Source organism: Mastomys coucha, unplaced genomic scaffold (assembly GCF_008632895.1).
Source record: "Mastomys coucha isolate ucsf_1 unplaced genomic scaffold, UCSF_Mcou_1 pScaffold5, whole genome shotgun sequence".
Taxonomy (NCBI): domain Eukaryota; kingdom Metazoa; phylum Chordata; class Mammalia; order Rodentia; family Muridae; genus Mastomys; species Mastomys coucha.
The window spans coordinates 111,593,830-111,613,124 of record NW_022196911.1 but is presented as its reverse complement, the minus strand read 5'-3'; the positions used below and the strand labels follow the sequence as shown (position 1 = coordinate 111,613,124).

Genomic DNA, 19,295 nt, shown 5'->3' with positions numbered 1-19,295 from the left:
CCGTCTAGCCCGAGCGCTCCCATGGGGCAGCCAGCTGGATAGGGAAGGAGCCACCAACAGGTCTAAGTCTTGTTGCTTAGGGCTCCGGACTGAAGGCCTGGTTGCTAGACCTGTGGGAATGAAGGATGGTGCTCTGGCTGACTCCTGTGTCCTTGGGCCACCTGATGCTCACTGACTAAAGATAACTCCTCATACCCCAACAACAAGAACGAGTTTGCTTATCTCTCTCAGGTGGGGGTGGGGTACGGGCTGGGGTGCAGGGACCATAGCTGGGTGTGTGGCGAGGGGGTGGAAGAGATAAATTGCTGATTTGGGGCATTGCAATTTGTGTTTGGACATGGCTGAGGTAATAATGTCCCTGACCTCACAGCCAGTCCCAAGGGAGGTTCATTCTGGGGCAGCTGACTGTGCCGGCACTGAGGGTGATGCCCCTGCCTCAGTGCTGAGCAGATGCTAAGCGTGGTTCTAACAAGCACCTTCTATTCAGTCTCACTGTGTCTCCACAGTCCTCTTGAGCAAAGTCTTTCTTGCTACAGCACAGAAGCAGGCTGCAGAGGACTGAAGCTTGAAGCTCGGTCTGTGCACAGTAGGGGAGGGTGCCACCTGGCCACGTTAGGGAACAAGGCCAGTCTGTGATGGCTGCCTGGGAGAGCTAACTGGAAGACCAGAGGCTGGCAGGGAGGTGGAGGCTGGCCTGGAGGCTAACCTCCCTTACTGGAGACACCCAAGCGCCCTCAGGGCTGATGTGATGGCTCAGCAGTTAAGGGCTCTTACTGCTCTTTGCAGAGGACCCAGGCTTGATTCCCAGCATCCATATGACTGATGACAACTGTCTGAAAGGATCTTATGGCTTTTTCATACCCCTCTGGAACCAGGCACTTACACAGCATACGCCCACGCGAGCGTGCGCGTGCGCGCGCGCACACACACACACACACAGAGGCAAAACATTCACACACATTAAAAAAGAAAAATCAAAGCTCCCCAAATTGGTCAGTGTGGCATGAGAACTGAATCCACGCTGGTTATTTGTCACCTCTATTCTGACATTTCTCTGGACAACTGGCTATTGTAAAGGACACCTAAGCCTTCACATCCCTCGGTGGAAGCACAAGGAGACCTAGGCAGCTGTCGAAGTGAGGGGAGGGCAGGGTAGAGGAAAAGCCCCCAGAGAAATCCACCTGAGGCTCCTGGGCACAACTCTGGGGGCCCCGAGATCGACCCCGGCTTCATCTCAACAGATGGCAGAACAAATTCCTAATTAAGCGCAAGAAACCTTCCGGCGAGGCACATTTATTCACGATTTCCCAGCCCCTTTGGTGCCCATTCTTTCTCCTGTCTTCTGGAACCCAGGCCAGCTTACTGCCTCCCCAAGCTCCCTGCTCAGCTCTTGAAAAGGAACAGCCAGTCATTTGGGGAGAGGGGAGAGAGAGGGTGGGTGCTGGCAAAGTGTTGGAAGGAGGGAGGGGAGGCTGGTCTTGTGGGGCCACATCACACAGCTGCTTCTCACAGGCAGAATGACAACTTGGCAGAGGCTCCTGAGGACCTCTGAGATCACTGCCTGAGGGGAGTTCTAGAAAAAAAAACCTCCCAGGCAATGAGCTTGGCCGGGAGAGAGACTTCCTTTCTGTGGCCCGGGCTTGGTTTGGTAGGCTAAGGGTCCTTCCGTGAACTGGACTGCCTGTTTGGTGTGGCTCTGGGGACTTCTGTGGCCTGGTTCTCCTCCTCAGAGCATGACCTGGGGTTGGGTGGAGGACAGCGCCCGCTTCTTGCTGAGAAGCGCCACCCTGGCACTTCCTCTGCCCCAGCTGGACGCTTAAACACGGTCACTATGGTTTAGCTTAACAGCAATTTTCCTTTTCCTGGGCGGCTCTGTCCCTGGGAGGCCAAGCCTTTTAAGTTCAAAGGTCTGACTGAGTCTCTCGTGGAGAAAAATGATGGCCTTGTGCTCTGTCACCCACAGCAGTGTGCCCGAGAGACTCCTGATATTTGATTATCTCTCAGCTCCAAGGGAGAAGAGAGGCGAAGGCAGTGAAGACAGCAGTGCCACTGCTAGCAAGAGACAAGTACAGGATCCTCCCTCGCTGCTCACTCAGGCGCCCACGGCTGTCACAGACTCTCAAGACCACTGCCTCCTGCCCCTGCCCTGCAGCACTTGGGAGGCCCAGGGTAGACCTGGAGCTTTTCTGCCCTGTAGGAGGTGGGATGGCATTTCCCACGGAGGATCAGTGGCTTTGAGTCAGGAACTTGCTAATATATCTGGTGCCGGCCTTGAGCCTTCGTTTACTCTTCCTCCCTCCCTCCTTTCCTTCCTTCCTTCCTTCCTCCCCCCCCCCTTTCTTTTTTTTTTCAAGACAGGGTTTCTCTGTGTAGCCCTGCTGTCCTAGAACTCATTCTGTAGACCAGGCTGGCCTTGAACTAAGAGAGATCTAGCCGCCTGCCTCTGCCTCTGCCTCTCAAATGCTGGGATTAAAGGCATGTGTTACCACTGCCTGCCCTTACTTACTTTATTCCTGAAGTTTAATGTCTAAGCAACCTTCTCCAGCCTTGCTTTATTATTTCAAATTGTGTATATATGTGTGAGTGTGTGTGTGTATATATGTGTGTATATATGTGTGTATATGTGTGTGTGTCTATGTGCGTGTGAGTGTGTGTGTATGCATTTGTTTGCATGTTGGTATCTGCATATACATGCAGGTGCCAGTGGGGCAGAGGCATCAGATCCCCCTGGAGCTGGAGTTACAGGAGGCTGTAACTGGGTACTGGGAGTGTGTAACATATAGTCAAACCTGTTCCCGTGAACGCTGGCAGCAAGCGTGATACTGAAGGTCAGTCGTCACCTGCTGCCCAGTTCTAAGGCAGTCTCTGTTTACTGATGCACAGACCCTGAGTTCCTGGAGATCCTGTCTTTTGCCCCCAACTTCCCATAAGAGCTGAGATCCAAGACCTCTGTGCTACTGTGTCCAGCTTTTACATGGGTTGGGGGGAGCTAAACCGAGGCTGGCTATCAGGCTCCTATGGAGAGAGTGCTTTGTACCTACTGAGTCATCACCCTAACACAGCCAGTGTCTGTCCCGGTTCAGAGGAGGGCAAAACAGAGGGAAGCAAAGGCGGGTTGGTGGTAGGATCTGGGGCTTGGCGGCATCAAGAGCTCTGCTGTGATCCTCACCCAGTTGTAGTACTCACAAGAACACTTATTTACTCTCAGCTCTTCCCTCCCTAAAAGCTCTTCTCTTCAACCTCCTTTCTCTCTGAGACAGGGTCTCATGAGCTCAAGCTCCTTTTTCTATGTAGTTGAGACTGGCCTTGAACTCCTGACCCTCCAGCCTCCTCCTCCTAAGTGTGGAGCTTATAAATGTGTGTCACTACATTGGGCCCAAGGTTCCCTCTTTAGATAGAGACTTTGTTAAAAAAAAAAAAAAATACAGAAGTTTAACTGTCATTATCAGGGCTGTTGTCTCCTTATAGACTCCATCATTCTGGCCAAAGTATGTGCCACCGGCTCCCCCCTCTCCTGCCTGTCATCCCAGCATTGCAAAAAATGAGAAGGGGCTCGGCTTCAGGCCAGAGCTTAGAGGATCCTTCCCGGGCCAAGAAAAGGCAAGTACCAGCAGGACGGGGCCAGACTTGCAGACCTAGCTGGGGAGTGAAAGGAACTGGGCAAGAGAAATAGGTAGGGGGCGAGGGGGGCAGAGAACATTCCTCTCCAAACCCTGCCCACAAAAACATCACCCTGCTGGAGCGCTCACACATCACATGACACAAGATATACGAGAGGGGGAATGGACTGTGTTCTGACCCATCAACCCTGACTTCTAGGCACTCCTGGATTAGAGGTGTTGGGGCTGCCCCACGCCCATGTTGCTGTAGCTGGGGCAGGAGGGGCTGTTTGAGAGGATGATCTGCCTTCTCACTGTGGAAGCCAGGGCTCCCGTGGTTTCTCTTCTGGGGGAACCAGGGGCTGGGAGAAGCCTGACACTGTTAGTGTGAATGCCTTCAGCAGAATCATCATCCTGCTGGGGCAAGACAGGGAATCAGCAGCAGTCTGCAGCCCTGGCCCTGATGCGGGTTAAGGAGGACAGCTAGGAAGAAGGAGCCCAACTCAAACTTCTCTGGAAACTCTGTGCCAGGGACCGGGTGGGGGCTTCTAGACTCACCCATCCCATGTAGCCAAGGCTGTCCTTGAATTGACTCAGTTTGTAGCTAAGTGAGACCTTGAACTTGGATTTCTCCTCCTGCTTTCCCCCAAGTGCTAGAGTACAGGTATGTGCTATACCATACCTGGTTTTATTTGATGCTGGGGACCAAACCCAGGCTTCATGCATACTCGACAGGCACTGGGCAGACTTATGTCCCGGCCCCACCCCTTTTTAGCTTTTATACTGAGAAAGTCAGACGCACAACAGATAGCCTGAGGAGAGACAGCAGCAGCCCCACAGCTGGTCATCCTCCTCCATCCTGCAGCAGCTGGCTCCTCCCTGGATGGGGGTGGCCGGCTGACTGGCATGGCAGAAGTGAACGGGTTCCTGCTGCTAACCCCGTTTAAGGTGGGGAGGAAGATCCCCAGCATCTACCTGAGGACAAGCGTGCTGTCGCTGGGGTTATCAGTCAGCTAGAAGCTATCTCAGACGGCAGGAACATCTTTCTTCACTCTGGTGGTCTAAGAGTCAAGGGCTCAGACTAGCTGTGGCTGTGGCCCACTGGGTTTTATGGCTGTGCCAGACATCAAATCATTGACAGGGCAGAGATGGTGCTCCTGTCCCCTCCAGGAGGCACAGCCTGACCTGGCATGGTCACAAGGAGGAGGGTGGACCATAATTAGCAGTTTAGGCCCTAGCCCAGTTCCGTCCACTCAATGTGACCTGGAAAAAGTCGCTCATGTTTTTTTGCTACTAAATTTCCCCAGTAGTAAAAGGTGATGGAGCGCCCGCTCCTCCTCGCCCTCTGGAAAGGTCAGAGGACCAGGCAGGCCAAGTGAACTGAGCCACTGCCACGGCCCAGCTGGGAGTATGCCTGGCTTCTCTGCAGAGGTGGAGGGAGGGGCCAGGGAGAAGGGTAGACACTTGGGAGGTTTCTCAGACTCACCGATCCATCTCATCAGAGAGGTCAAGATCTGCAGGTACTTAGTCTTCTGGACATCAAAGAAGGTGAACGGACCAAGGAGGACGGTAAAGACAGCCTGGGGATGAGAGGAGCAATGAGAAGGCGTGCGGAGCTGGACACACAGGGCAGGCTGTGAGGGGACTGCAGCCTGCACACAGAGCTGAGGCCTGCAGTAACAAGGTGAACGCTCGGACCTACTGACAGAGTCTCCCCGGGGCCCGTCAGCAGCACTGAAGACGAATACTAACGGCTAGGCAGGATGAGAGAGCCAGAGCCTCCTGCTCAGATGTCACTGACACGTCTAGGCAAGGCCCAGGCTTCATCCTGGGACCTTCACCCAATCCATTCTGCCGACTTCAGTAGGTACTGATGGGGAAGCCTCAGGCCCAGTAGTGTGCTGTGCGGGCTATGGATCAGGAATGAAACAGAAGCGAGGACTACCAGATGGGCCCTCACCATCACGGGGGAAGAGGGGACAGAGGGGACAGAGGGAACAGGACATGAGGGCTCTCATAGGCAGAGGCGGGCAGCCGAGAGGGTTAGGACGCCACCTTTCAACAAGGATTGGAAGGCAGAGGATGAGAGCTAGGGCCGCTGGGGCCTGGTAGAGAAACGTCCGGATTGACAGGAAGGGTCTCATCCTGCAGTAGGGCTAGGAAGTAGCTTAACTGGTGATGCTCACCCTGGGCTCAGTCCTTAGCACTGCATAAACCACACATGGTGGCACACGCCCTGGCCTGCTGCTCCAGTACCCTGAGGGCCATCCTCAGCCATGGCAGTCAGAGGTGGGAGGTGAACTGTCCCAAGACCCAACTAAAGGTACTGGCCCCTTAATTTCTTTTTCTTTGGAGAACAAGGGAAAATGCTTAACTTAAAAAAAAAAAAATTGCTGGGCAATGGTGGTGCACACCTTTAATCCCAGCACTCAGGAGGCAAAGGCAGGCGGGTTTCTGAGTTCAAGGCCAGCCTGGTCTACAGAGTGAGTTCCAGGACAGCCAGGGCTACACAGGGAAACCCTGTCTCAAAAACAAGCAAACAAACAAACAAACAAACCAAAAATCAACCAACCAACCAACCAACCAACCAACCGAGCCTGCTGGCCTGTGGGGTATGTAACCCCTTTCCAAAAGCACAGGGTGGGGGAGATATGGTGGTGTCTTGGGGTGGGGGGCTGTGATTTCCATGCCAAATTGGCTGCTCAGGAAGCAGGGAGATTAAAAGCTGCACTGGAGTTAAGATGGTACCATTTCCAATCTGCCACTCGGAAGGAAGCAGGCGAAACATCAGCCCTTATTAACATTTACACCGTGCCATTTCATCACGAGGATGCTAATGACACTCACCAGAGATGTGGCATACGGTGGGGTGGCGAGGAGCCTGCGGAACCTGGGGAGAGCCTACCCTTGGGAGCTGGGCTCTGGCTCCAGGAGCCGCTGTGAATCCACCAGAGCTGCCAGGTAGGGGGAGTCGGACCAGACAGTTCCTGTGACAGGCAGGAGGGAGGTCCCCCTCCCCCCTTCTCCACAAGGAGGGCAGGAAGTGGGGGAAGCTGTGACCTCTTATCCACGTCCATTATCTCTGTGAGAGTGAATGACAAGATTCCAGAGCCGCCTAAGAAAGGCTCTAATTAGCTGGGCTGGGCGAAGGCACCCTGGCAGTCAGTCACGAGGGCTGGGTGATTTCTGAAGAGAGGGGCTTTCTGCTGGGGGCCTTGGGACCAGCCCTGGCTCTCGGCAGGAAAAGGGGGATAGAGAAGCATTTGTTGGGCCTGGGTGACGGTGGAAGTCAGGGGAAGGGCCTCTCTGTGAAGGTAAAGACAGGTAAGCTGGACCTTAGTAAGAAACCCGCACACCAGCCAGCACCCCTGGTCGAGCCTGTCTGTAAGCAGCACCATCAGAAAGTCATTTAGGAAAATTACCACTTCAGGGAAACTTTCCATTGATGAATTTCTCTTTTGAAGCAGAGAAGGGGCTGACAGGGAGATGCACAAACACAAAATGTGTCCAAATGACTTTGGTCTGTTGGGAACTGGGCTCCTGGTACGCCTGGGGGTCTGGGCAACTCAGCTCTGACCTGTGATGGCTCGTATGAAAGGTGAGATGTCACACAGAGCATGAAGCTTGATTTTTAGGATGGTCTATTGCATAAAAACAGTATGGAGGAGTGGGATGGTTCTGGAGGGCAGGGTCATTCTCCAGGGGTCCTTGGGCAGAGTCCTTCCCCATCTATCTTCTTTGTTTTCAGTGCACACTTGTAAAGGCTTGAGGGCAGGAGACACCCCATCTTGTGAAACCCTATGGGTGGAGAGGGTCCCTGGGGCCAGCTGAGTGACAGAGAGTCAGAATGAGGACCCACCTGCTCAGGGTTCCACATGTAGTCCAGACACCAGGTCTGTCCTGGTGGGAAACCTGGTGGGAAAGTGCTCTTGTAAGATTGAGCTCCCGCTGGGACACTATTAGCTGGAGAGTGGCTGTTTTCTTTCCATAGTGGGAGACACAGGCCAGCCTCAGTGCTAAGGAAGTTCAGGGCCCACCGAGTCGCGAGCAGCACACACAGACTGCCAAACAGAAGCCCCTGCGTGGGGTGGGGTGCGAGCTCACTCTGCAGAGGGAGCCCCCAGATGAAACAGGAGACCCAGAGCTAGGCTAATTAACGAACAGGTGTCCTTTGCAAATTAGCTCAAGCCAGAAACAAGCAGCTGCAGGAGTGGGCCATCACAGTGACAGGACAGAGGATGGACGTGGAAGTGGGGAGAGAGAGGTGTGCTGGGGTCTGGCAGGGTAGAGTCTACCACTCAGTGATCACCAGCCAGATGACGTGCGTTCTCTTGTCCTTTTACAGAAAGACGAGAAAGAAAGCCAAGAGACAGCCTATCCTCTTGGGTCTTCCAGTCTAGCCCATATGACATTATAAATTAGCCGGCTCCTGAGCAAATTTTCCAACCCCCAAATGCCATTGATCAGTTCCAACTCAGTTTCTGTTCAAGGACTCTTGTCACCCCCTCGTCACAGAAAGCCGGGACACTGATCACAGCAGCCAAGTATGTTTCTTTAAAAAAGGAAGAAAAAGGACCAGCAATGCTTTGATTTCTAATGAAATCCTCAAGCTGGTTTCTGGGAATAAAGTCCGAGACAGACTGGGAGGGGGCAAACGGGGCCACGCGAATCTCTCTTTCTGGGTCAGTGAGTTTTGCTGTGTACCAAAGGCCGAGCAGCAGCCTTGCTGGAGCCTTGATGGACACGAGGCAGCTCCTGTTCCCAAGGCACTGCAGGCAGCACTCAGCCGCTGCTTTTTCAGAATGTTCTGGAGTCTACTGTTCGTCAGGGCTGTCTGCCTCCCATGTCCCCAAGCAGGTGACACTCATCCGAGCTGCTCAGGTGCCAAGCATCCAGTCTTCCTTGCCTTGAGCAAGGCTGACAGAACATCCCCCAGATAAGCAGCTCCAAGCTACAGAGTCTTCCCAAAGCCAGGGTCCCAGACAGAGCTCAGCCGGGCTCCCAGTGGTGCCGCAGAGCGCCCCCTGCAGGACAAGGCCACACCCAGTGCACAGACAAAACATAAGGCTGCTAGAAGCTGAATTTCTCCAACCTGTGTTAGAAAGAAGCTTCAGTGACAGGGAGCTCCTGGCCTGCACCCTGGCCTCTGTCCCCTGGACACAGGCCAGGGACTGGAATACCTGGGGCAGGTGCTGACAGCCTTACATAGGTTGGGCTGGGCTGTGTGGGCCCCCCAGTCCCCACATAGCATTGGGTTTTGCTGAATCCAGAAGTGCCTAGGCTTCAGCTTCGAACACTGTTCTTCCAACCATAACTGCTACTTCATAACTGTAATTTGGCTACTGTTATGACTTGTAATGCAAACGTCTGTGTTTTCCGATGGTCTAGGCAACTCCTGTGAAAGCGTCATTTATTTGACCCTTGAAAGGGTAGAGACGTATGGGCTGAGAACCATGGCTCTCCCTGGAGCCTCCTGTGGTGGTTTGAATACACCTAGCACCTTTCCTCCCTCTTGCAGTGGTCCTGCGTCAGGTGCCAGCTCCAGCAGGGGGGTTAAATCCTGTGCTGTTGACAAGTGGATCTTTAAATGCAGAGCATTGCTGTAGCTGAGCTATGCTCACCTCTGGCCTGAACTTACCACACTTGGCACGTGCTGAAGCAAGGCTCCAGCTCCACTCAATTTTGTCTTGAGCAAAATGGGGTGCACTGTCTGCTGTGTAGAAGGGAATACAAGAGTGGCAGTCTACACCGTAGCACCAGCTACATGGTGTGATACCTACTTTCCCTGTCCCCAAATCTTCCCGGCCAGAGAAACAAACAAACAAAAAAACCATACATTTGTTGTCAATCACAAATTGCCTCTCCTATAAGAGCTTATGGAATCTCTCAGGTCCCACAGCCAGACAGGAATCTGTCACAGCCTCAGCCTTCTGGTCCCCATTCTCATCACTCCTCCTCTATCAAAGTCACCCTGTGATGACATCACTGCTCAAGGCCACAGGCACCTTCACATCTGCAGAGCGCCCACATGTGTGGCTTTCCTCAAGGTCATCAGAGTAGGTGGTGATCCTGAATCTGACAGAGGAAATGGAGGGACTGGAGAGGTTCAGGGGCAGGGGAAGAGAGTTGCAGGCCTGTCCTGACACAGCCCAGCTTTCTCTGCAAACCCAGCTCGCTGTGCCCTTCTCTCAGGGGGCTGTTTTCCTCTGCCCCCCCATGCCCCACCAAGCTAATTTCTCGCTTCATGCCTTTGCCCTCTGAACCCTCCTGATGACAGAGAACCTCCTTTCGCTGGCTCCACCTTCAGAGCTTATTCAGATGCCAGCCTCCTCTGCGGTTCCTCCAGGCTTCTCTGGGGCTCGTGACTACATCCACAGTGCTCGGCTGGCACCGCATGACTTCCGTCCTGCAGGGAACAGGGCTCCTGCATCCACAGCAGGAGGCAGTATGCCGAGGGCAAGGGCCAGATCCTTGCTTGTCTAACATCTAGAGAAGACTGTACACTTGACACAATTAGGCATGGACGAATAGTGGTGGACTGTGCTGTGCTTGGTGAAGTGCCTGGGAGGAAGGTGTCACCAATGTGCTGGGGATGAGGCAGCCTGGCTTTGCTGATTTGCTTTGTAACCCCATCCTGCTCTGTTGAAACAAACACACACCATGCTGTGTGGGGAGGGGTGTGTGTGTCTCTTTCCAAACACAGTTTGGAGAGCTGGGAGGTGTGGCTCAATGGGAGAGTGATCGAAAGGCCCTGGGTTCCATCTCCGGAGGAACTGAGGGAAGGGTGAGGGTATGAAGGAGGGGAGCCTGGCACTTGGCTCTTGCCATCAGCAGAGCTCTCCGCCCGCCCCCACCAGTCAAAGGATCCCTAAACAGCAGAGTCACCAAATGGTACTCTACAGTGGTCCCGAGAAGAGGAGACATCTCTGAAACCCTAGCGAACTAAAGCCTTCAAAGGGGTTGTGGTCTTTCTGAAGACCTACCTCTTAGTAGGACTCCCAGCCACAAGCCCAGCCGTCAGCTCTTCCTGAACAAAAAGCAACCCCTAAAGCCTGCTTGTCCCTCTTTCTTTCGCTGAGAGGAGGAGAGGTGGCCCACAGCTTGTGGTCAGGACTTCGCTTCTGGCAAGGAGGTAATGGGAACACTCCTGGAGGCAGGAGTCAGTGGCTGTCCAGCCAGCCAGGGAGGGGCCTCCCCAATCCTGCCATCTCTGTGGGTGCACATGACAGAAGATGCAGGAAATTCCAGGATGGCAGGCTCTCATAGTGTCCTGCATTCCCACAGAAGGCTCGGGACTGAGAGAGGGTGCACTGGACCCTGCTGGCCATCATGTGTCCTTACACGGGGCACTGAGCCTCCTTACCAAGTAGGCTGTTCCTCAAGTGCCTGGTTATTTATCATACCTGCAGATGAGGGGGACGGAGCTTTCAAGGTTCCAGCACTTTCTATTCCACTTGTCCGCTCCTGGGTCTTAACACAAAAGACTCACAGGCTTTATTCACAGCCTTCTTGCTCCTGGGCTGGTTGGTATCTTCGCTTTCCCTGTTAGCTTTCCCTGTTAATTCGGCGTGGGCGATAAAGGAACTTCTTAGAAACCGCAGTGTGGCAACACTGAGTATCGGGGCTTTCCTAAACACACAGGATCTGCAAGGGCCAAGGGCAGAATTCACAGAGCATCTGCAGCCTGGAGGAGTGGGTTCGAGTGGTGATGGCCACGTGCCAAATGCACAGCCGAGCTGTCTGGATTGATCCTGCAGGGTGTTTCAGATGAGCAAGGGAGGGGTGCCAAGCCGGCAGGGCTGCTCCTGTGGAGTGCTGGGGGTTAAAAGCTAATTGGGGTTAAGAGCATCTTGGCATGAGCCCATCCCTAACTGAACTTGCAGCACGTCCTTGACACGTAGTGAAGAAATGCTCAAGGATTCTATTTTTATTTCTCAAGTGGCTGTGAACATCTATTCGCCTAACGGAATCGCGACTTCTGGGGCTTCGTCTACAACAGGCAGGTGGGCACAAAGCAGCAATGGGTTCAGATTGCTGGGATGGGTCCTTCCCATCTGCTATGGACGTCCTTGCTGAGGCAGCTTGGTGGTGGTGGGGTCACTCAGTTTCTCAAAGTACATCATATACAGGGCATTTTCTCAATCATTCATTGATTGATGGGGGAGGGCTCAGCCCACTGTAGGTGGGACCATCCTGGACTGGTGGTCCTATAAGAAAGCAGCCTGAGCAAGCCATGGGGAGCAGGCCAGTAAGCAGCACCTCCCCATGGCCTCTGCATCAGCTCCTGCCTCCAGGTTCCTGCCCTGCCTTCCCTAAGCGATAGATCTTTAACTGGACGTGGAAATGGAAATGAACCCTTCCCTCCCCAAATTGCCCTGGTCACGGTGTTACACCAGAACAGTAGTAACCCTAACCAGGACAGAAGCTGGTGCCAGGATGGTGCAGTATCACTGTGACAGACCTGACCAGGCTGTTTTGGGAGGACTGTGGAAAGACTTTGAAACTTTAGGCAAAAAAAGCCATTGAGTATTCAAAGCTTGGTAAGCTGTTCTGTAGGAGCTCTGGAGCCAATAGTGTTGAGAAAGATACAGATGAAGGAGGTCTGGCTTGTGAAGTCTCAGAGAGCAGCAAAGACTCTACTGGGCCATTTGTGTGACGAGTCTGTGGGTGTCTGGTCAGCTGGGGCTGAAGAACCAGCTGTGCTTAGGAAGAGACCAGCTTCATCGAGGTGAAGCCTTCTGGGAAATGTGTCCTCCAGGTCGGGGCACAACAGCTGTGGTCCAGAGGCAGCCATGGCTGGCTGTACTTTGTGCTGGCAACTTAACTTGGTAGTGTAAGAGTCACCCAGGGGGTGCTGGTTCTGAAGGCAGGAAGGGGTCATGGAGAGCGGCTGAGGCTTGGCACTGTGTGACAGGGCTGGAGTTCCTGAATAGAGCCCAGGAGAGGCTAATGGTGAAGGTACGGCCCAGTTGCCCCAGAGACCCCAGCAGTGTGGAGATGCCAGTGCCATGGGATGACCACCAAGAACACAGCAGCAGTGGAGTGGAGCCAGCCTGCGCCTGGAGGAGCCGCTGTGTGTGCTGCAGGGAAGAGCAGAGTGACCCAAGCCACTGGAGGAGCCCAGAAGCTCTGAGCGAATCCCAGACACTGGCCATTACATTGTTTGTGGAGTTTGGGTTTGCTGTGTTCAGACTGACTGTGCCTGCCCTGGCTCTTCCTCTTCAGTGAGGAAGGGTTTATTTTTGATTTGACAGGAGCCCATAGCTAAGTATTTAACATTTTAAAGACTGTGGGCCTTTTAGAATTTGGAATGTTCATTGTTGATATTAATCTTGGGGAAGAATAAGAAAGGAAAGGTCATGGCTTTTCAGTGATGTGTTTGTGGGTCGAGTTGACAAAGGCCAGTTGTGCTGGCTAGTTTTATGCCAACTTGACACTAACTCGAGTCATCTGAAAGGAGGGAACCTCAATTGATCCAGCTGTAGGGCATTTTCTTAGTCACTGATGGGGGGGGGCAGTTCATTATGTGTGGTTCTTCCCCTGGACTGGTGGTCCTGAGTTCTATAAGAAGGCAGGCTACCTTGGTCATGGTGTTGCATTGTAGCAAGAATAACCCTAACTGGGACACATTCACTCTCCAAACATCCCAGGTACGGGACAGCGGTGCTGCCAAGAGCTACTGCATGCAAAGAAGGTTGGTTCTGTCAGCACTGACCATTTGTTTCTTTGAGATGCTACGTCCCTTCCTGCTTTGGCCTTGAGCAGCTGGGACTATGGCCACACACACCACCCCTTGCCACATGTCTTATTTTATTGCCCATGTGAGTTTAATGATGGCCCAGATACTCATGAGAGCTCAAGCACTTCTGCTCGCGCAGGAGAGGACCAGCCACCACGCAGGAGGTGACCGTCAGCGAAGGAACAGATGCTATATTGGAAGCCGTGTCAACAACGCATACATGCCAAGCCCAGTCAATTGCTGGCATGATGCATTTGCCAAAATTCTAGGACAAGTGCTATTACCGTGGAGAGGAGGGCTTTTCCATTCCAAACCAGAAGTGACCTGCCCTGGGACAGAGGATCAACTGTGACCCTGATATAGACCAGCCCAGTGGTGGGTGGACGGAGCTAGAGGACCAGAAGAAACCACCCACACCAGGATGGGCTCAGCACCAGCCCAACCTTACACAATGGAGATGCTGTAAGCTAAGCTCTTCCTTGCTGACCCTTCGGTTTCCGTGGTACGGGGGAAGTGAGGCAGGTGGAGGAGGCTGGACCACCTCTCTCAGCACATTGACCCTTCCCTAGCAGTGACCGGCATCTATCTAACACTCGGCAGAACACACTGCCGAGAACACACTGCAGAACTCGACAGAGGTTATGTGCCAGTGTCTGCTCCTACCCTGCCCTAGCCTAGCCAGCACCAAGAAGGATGCATGCAGAAAGGAGTGATGATAACAAGAAGGAGCTGATGCCCAGGCCATTCCAAACGAGCATGGGCATCCTGTGCCACCTGAGTACTAGGAGTCAAATCTTGTGCTGCCACATCCTTTGGCAGAAAACCTCCCCTGCTGCTGTAGTATCCAGACCGCTCTGGCTGGGAGAGTGGGGAGGTAAAATGCCTGCAGCTTCCTGGGAGACGCTGAAGCCTAATGGGCCGGGAGGTAAAAAGGCCAGAAGGAGGAAGCAACCACTGAATTACAGAACAGGGAGGGTCAGGGGATGGACAACGGGGCCTCCCATAACTACCCAGCGTAGTCTAACAATCAGGAGCTGCTCAGGAGGGTCCCGTGGCTTCAGCTGGGCAACTGAGGTAAAGGAGGACGCTGGTAACTCGCTCGAAGTGTCTGGTACAAATTCAGAATGGTCATGTGCAGATGCCAGGGCAATCTCTAAGACGGTGGGAAGGTCACTGCATCCTGAACCTGGGGAGCCTGCTTAGGAGCTATGGACCTCAGAAGCAGCTCCCTCATGACCACTGCCTCCTTGAGGACTTGGACCTGTCCACAGGAAAACTTCCAGAAGCAACTGGAAAGCAGTTCTTGAGGTCACTTTTGAAGGCTTGTCTCACCCGGGTCCTTTATCAATTTTTCTGCCCCCATCCCTTACAATTTGTCTTCATTATTTTAAACTGTGTGTCTGTGTTTGTGCACACGTGCGAATGCCCATGGAGGCCGGGGGTATCGGATACCCTGGAGTTGGAGTTACAGGTGGTTGTGAGCCACCTGACGTGAGTGCTGGGCGTCAAACTCAGATCCTCTGCAGGAACAGCACAGGCTCTTAACTGCTGACTGATTTCTCCAGCCCGCTGCTCACCACTCAAATGATTTACTTAAGTTATTTGTTTATTTGCTTTGGAGCCATGTCACAGGTGTGGCGGTCAGAGGGCAAAACCGTGGAATTAGTTCTTTCCTTCTTCCTGGGTTCTGGGGACCAAGCTCAGGTTGCAGCCTTGTGTAGCAAGTCCCTGGGCCTGCTGAGCCACCCCACCAGGGCCTGTTTCCCTTCTGACAGGCAAACAGGAGGAACCCTGGCAGTTCACCTTCTGCATCATCTTCCTGACCACCTTCCAGTCCCTATTTAGGTGAGGCACTGACTCCTGGCTTCAGACTCGGTGGGCCTTTACCGATGCCTCCCTCGGATGCAAATCAGCCAGCCAGCCACCTGTTAACTCCAGCTCTGGGCGGATCTGATACCTCTGGCCTCTATGGGCACTTGGGCATGTGCGCACATGCTCATACACAGACTCACACTAATAAAAACAAATTGCAAGGACAGGGGGCAGAAAGTTTGATAAGGGACCTGGGGCGAGGCAAACATTCAAGAGTGACCTAAGAACTGCTTTCCAGTTGCTTCTGGAAGTTTCTCCGTGGGCGGGCCCCAGTCTTCCTGACCTCTGTATGAGGGAAAAAGTGGGAAAGAGGAAGAAAGTCACACAATCTGGAGGGCACTGCAACACCAAGCTGATGGTCTGGAAATTCCACATGCCATCTCCCCCTCCCCCCATGTCTGCCCAGAACACAGTCCATAGCCCCTGGCAGCTGACTCAATGCTACATCACCAGCCCACCTGGCCTGGCCTGGCCCATTTTTTTTTTTTTAAAGATTTATTTATTGATTATATGTAAGTACACTGTAGCTGTCTTCAGACACTCCAGAAGAGGGAGTCAGATCTCGTTACAGATGGTTGTGAGCTACCATGTGGTTGCTGGGATTTGAACTCAGGACCTCTGGAAGAGCAGTCGGTGCTTTTAACCGCTGAGCCATCTCTCCAGTCCCCCTGGGCTGGCCTTTAAAATCAGGACAAGGCACTAACACTTGGTAGAGGCAACGTCCCCAGTGGCTAGGAAGCCTGCAGAAGGGAGGTGGTTATGGGGCTGCATTCTGAGGGGTGCTGCTCACTCTCTCTGCCCAGAGCTTCCAATGGGCTCCCAGGGCTGAAGAATGGAGCTAGGAGAAGCTTGGGCTTGGGGGGTGGGGTGGGGAGGAAGGCTTGGGAGGCTGGCAGGTGAGCCAGAGCTTTGGAGGCCTCCCAGGTGGGACTGCTTTCTAATCCTGGCTACTGTTTCCACTTCAGAAAACAGGTGTTGAGAGAGATTAAAAGCTTTGTCCAAAATCTCAATTACTTAGCTGTAGCTGGGATTAGAGCCCAGGTCACCTGTATCCAAAGCCTATTTCCTCCTTAGAGCACGCAGGTGTCTCCCACGGGGCCTCTTCTTCCTGCCCCTCTCTCCTCTCCTCAGACCTGGCTCCCTTGGGGGTTGGGGGGAAGGACTGGGCAGGTGGGATGCCCTTAGCCTGGCACAGCCATTGTTTCTCTGGCCCTGGCATTTGGGAACATGCTTGCATGCCTGTGTGGTCTTTCTCAGCTGACAGGCCAGATGGCGCCCAGTGGTGGGCGGAGTTCCAAGAATTGGATGGCAGAGCTACAACCTTTGTGACTTGGGGAAGAGGTAAATATTGTGGAAAACCCACACAGTCATTCACTTAATGACTATAGGTCATCGGGGGGCTTTAATGGATGGCGGTTTCCTCACAATCAAGACAGAGAAGGGATCCAGTAACATCAGGTTCAGGTGAACAGATGGAACTAGGAGGGCTCTGTGAGGTTACGCGGGGAGTTATGGTAGGGTAGCATGCATGTGTGCAGGCCGGTGTACACAAATGGGCAAGCATACACACACAGTCCGGCTTGGGCAGTGGAAGCCGAGAGCTCGGCCTGGAGGACCGAGCTGACGCTGGAGGCAGCTGTGCTCTTAGCTCCCCGTCAGCAGGTCAGGGGCAAAGAGGGGCTGGCAGGGGAGCACGAATGGGACCCACAACTTCCAAACATGTGGATGGCTTTTAATTGTTTCCCCCAAAGATGCTCTGGGCCCTGTTGAGGAAGTCTGTCCTGGGTAGTGAGGACCAGAGGGTGCTGTCCCTTGGGGGAAAAGAGGAGTCAGCAGTATATGGAGTTGGGTTCATTGGCTATTCAAAGGAAAGCTGGCCCTAAGGATCCTTGAGTCCACGCAGGATAAGGGGCTCAGGAGCCTGGGGAGCGAAGCCAAGGCATGGCAAGGGCTCAGAGCTCTAAGGTTCCCAGAATCCCTGGAGGATGTGATCAGGAGGGTGGACAGTGGTGGGAGGGACTCTTAGGGATTAGACAATTATCCCAAGTGGATTCCAAAGGGTTTCACGCAAGGAAGCAGCAATCAAATGCACCCTCCTAGTTTGTGCTCAGGACCTTGGGTGGGGCTCCTCTCATTTTAATGAAGCCCACCCCATACCTCCTTCTGTCTCTCTGTCTCTCCTTTTTTTGAGACATGGTCCCTCCATGTGGGCTATCCTGGAATTTGCTATGCCAACCAGGCTGGCTTGGAACTCACAAAGATCCCCTTGCCTCTGCCTCCAAGTGCTAGAGGGAAAGGCCTGTGCCACCATTCCCCACTCTAATGAGTTTAAAGTTTATGTGTGCTATGAAGGATGCAGGGAGAACAAGGCTATTCACTTGTTCCACTGGGACAGAGGAATGAGTATCGCCCCTGGCCTTCCTAAGAGCCTTTTAGAAGGTAGGGCAGGGACATATAACAGAAACTTGCCTAGCACAGGCTCTGTAGAAACCTCCACAGTGGACAGGATTGGGGGATGAAACGGTTAGTTTGTTAATTCCATACAATCTAGAATTACCTGAGAAAAAAGTCTCAGTAAGGGATTGCCTACATCAATTTAGTCTGTGGGCATGTCTGTGAATTGCTGTCTTAATTATGTTGATATGGAAAGACCTGGCCCCCTATGGGCAGCACCATTCCCTAGGCAGGGGTCCTGGACTGGGAAAATGAAGGAAGTGAGCCAAAGGCGAACAGGCATGCATGCATCCATCCTCTCTCTGCTCGACTGTGGATGTGACCTGCTATTTCAGGTTCCTGCTTTGACTTCCCTGCAGCGATGGGCTGTGACCTGGAACTGTAAGTTGAATAAACCCTTTCTCCCCAAATTCGATTTTTAAAGTTTTTGTTGTTGTTGTTGTTGTTTTTGTTTTCTGAGACAGAGTCTCTCTACATAGCCCTAGCTGTTCTAGAACACTCTGTAGACCAGGCTGGCTTTACAGAGATCCTCCTGCCTCTGCCTCCTGGATGCTGGGATTAAAGGTGCTTGCCACTATGCCCAGCTCTCAAATTGCTTTAGACTAGGTGTTTTGTTTTGTTTTGTTTTGTTTTATCACAGGAACAGAACTAAAACTAAGGAGGATGGTTGGTGCAGGGTGGTAGGGATTTAGAAGCTCTGAAGGAGAGGATGTGCTATGCTCTGGCTCTTCCGGGCCAAGTTCACAGGTACCCAACATGCTGAGCACTCTACAGACTTGGGTTACCGTCCCTCACTGTGACTATTAAATCCGCAGCCCAGACATGCTAACTTTGGATGTCAGGGAAAGGCAAGTAGGATTGCCATATTGCAACTGCACCCAAAGCTGGCCTCAACCACTGTGGACTGAGGAACCAGCAGGAGCTGTGCCAAAGGTCACCTTGGCTCTGACAGTCAAAGAACCAGAGGCTCCTTAGGCAAGGCAGGCTATGTCTTAAGTGATAAGGACATGGGGACCCCCGGGGCCATCGATTCAGCCCCCAGCTCCTGTGGGGAAAAGCGCACACACTCCAGCTACCTGATTCTGTCAGGAGGAAACTGCTCAGATACAGTTGGTGGTGGGCAATACAGGTATGTGGCTGTTGGCATCTCCCTGGTCAGCTGGAGCCCCAGAGCTCTTGGGCTTGGGGTTTGGCCCTTGATCTCCTGCAGCTGCCTCACTGTCTGGTGTTGAGCTCCACAAGAGGTGTCAGGTGACCACTGGAGAGGCTCTTAGTATCCTCCCTCCTGGTAAGAGATGGAGGAGGGAATGCTGGAGCTAGAGGGAGGGAAGTCAGGTGCCCAGGGTATGGGAGCCCTGCAGAGAGGAACACACAAGCCAAGCTGGTTTCACCTCTTTTTCCCTGAGTATGTCTGACCTTGAAATAGGCCAGGAACGGAGTAAGGTTGGAGGCAGGCAGGGAGGGAGGCAGCACATCAGGATGCCTTCTGAATGAGTGCTGCTGATCAAGGGATGAGGTATGTATCTCACAAACCATCCTGCTTCCTCCCCAGCTGCCTGTCAGTGGAAGGCGCCCTCCTGGGGCAGCCGGCAAGCTGGGATCTGCAGCCTCCAAGCAGCAAGTCTAGAGGA

The 19,295-nt window shown here is 53.2% G+C and overlaps 1 protein-coding gene across 2 annotated transcripts in view; it reads right to left on the bottom strand.

Moving 5' to 3' along the window:
• Tmem104 (transmembrane protein 104) overlaps window positions 1-19,295 on the bottom strand; it is a 60,712-nt gene that overhangs the window by 14,236 nt on the left and 27,181 nt on the right. For both annotated transcript variants that reach the window (XM_031350827.1, XM_031350828.1), the window contains exon 9: window positions 5,086-5,179. In XM_031350827.1, coding sequence (XP_031206687.1) covers window positions 5,086-5,179 — 94 coding nt within the window. The remainder of the gene's footprint in view (window positions 1-5,085; window positions 5,180-19,295) is intronic.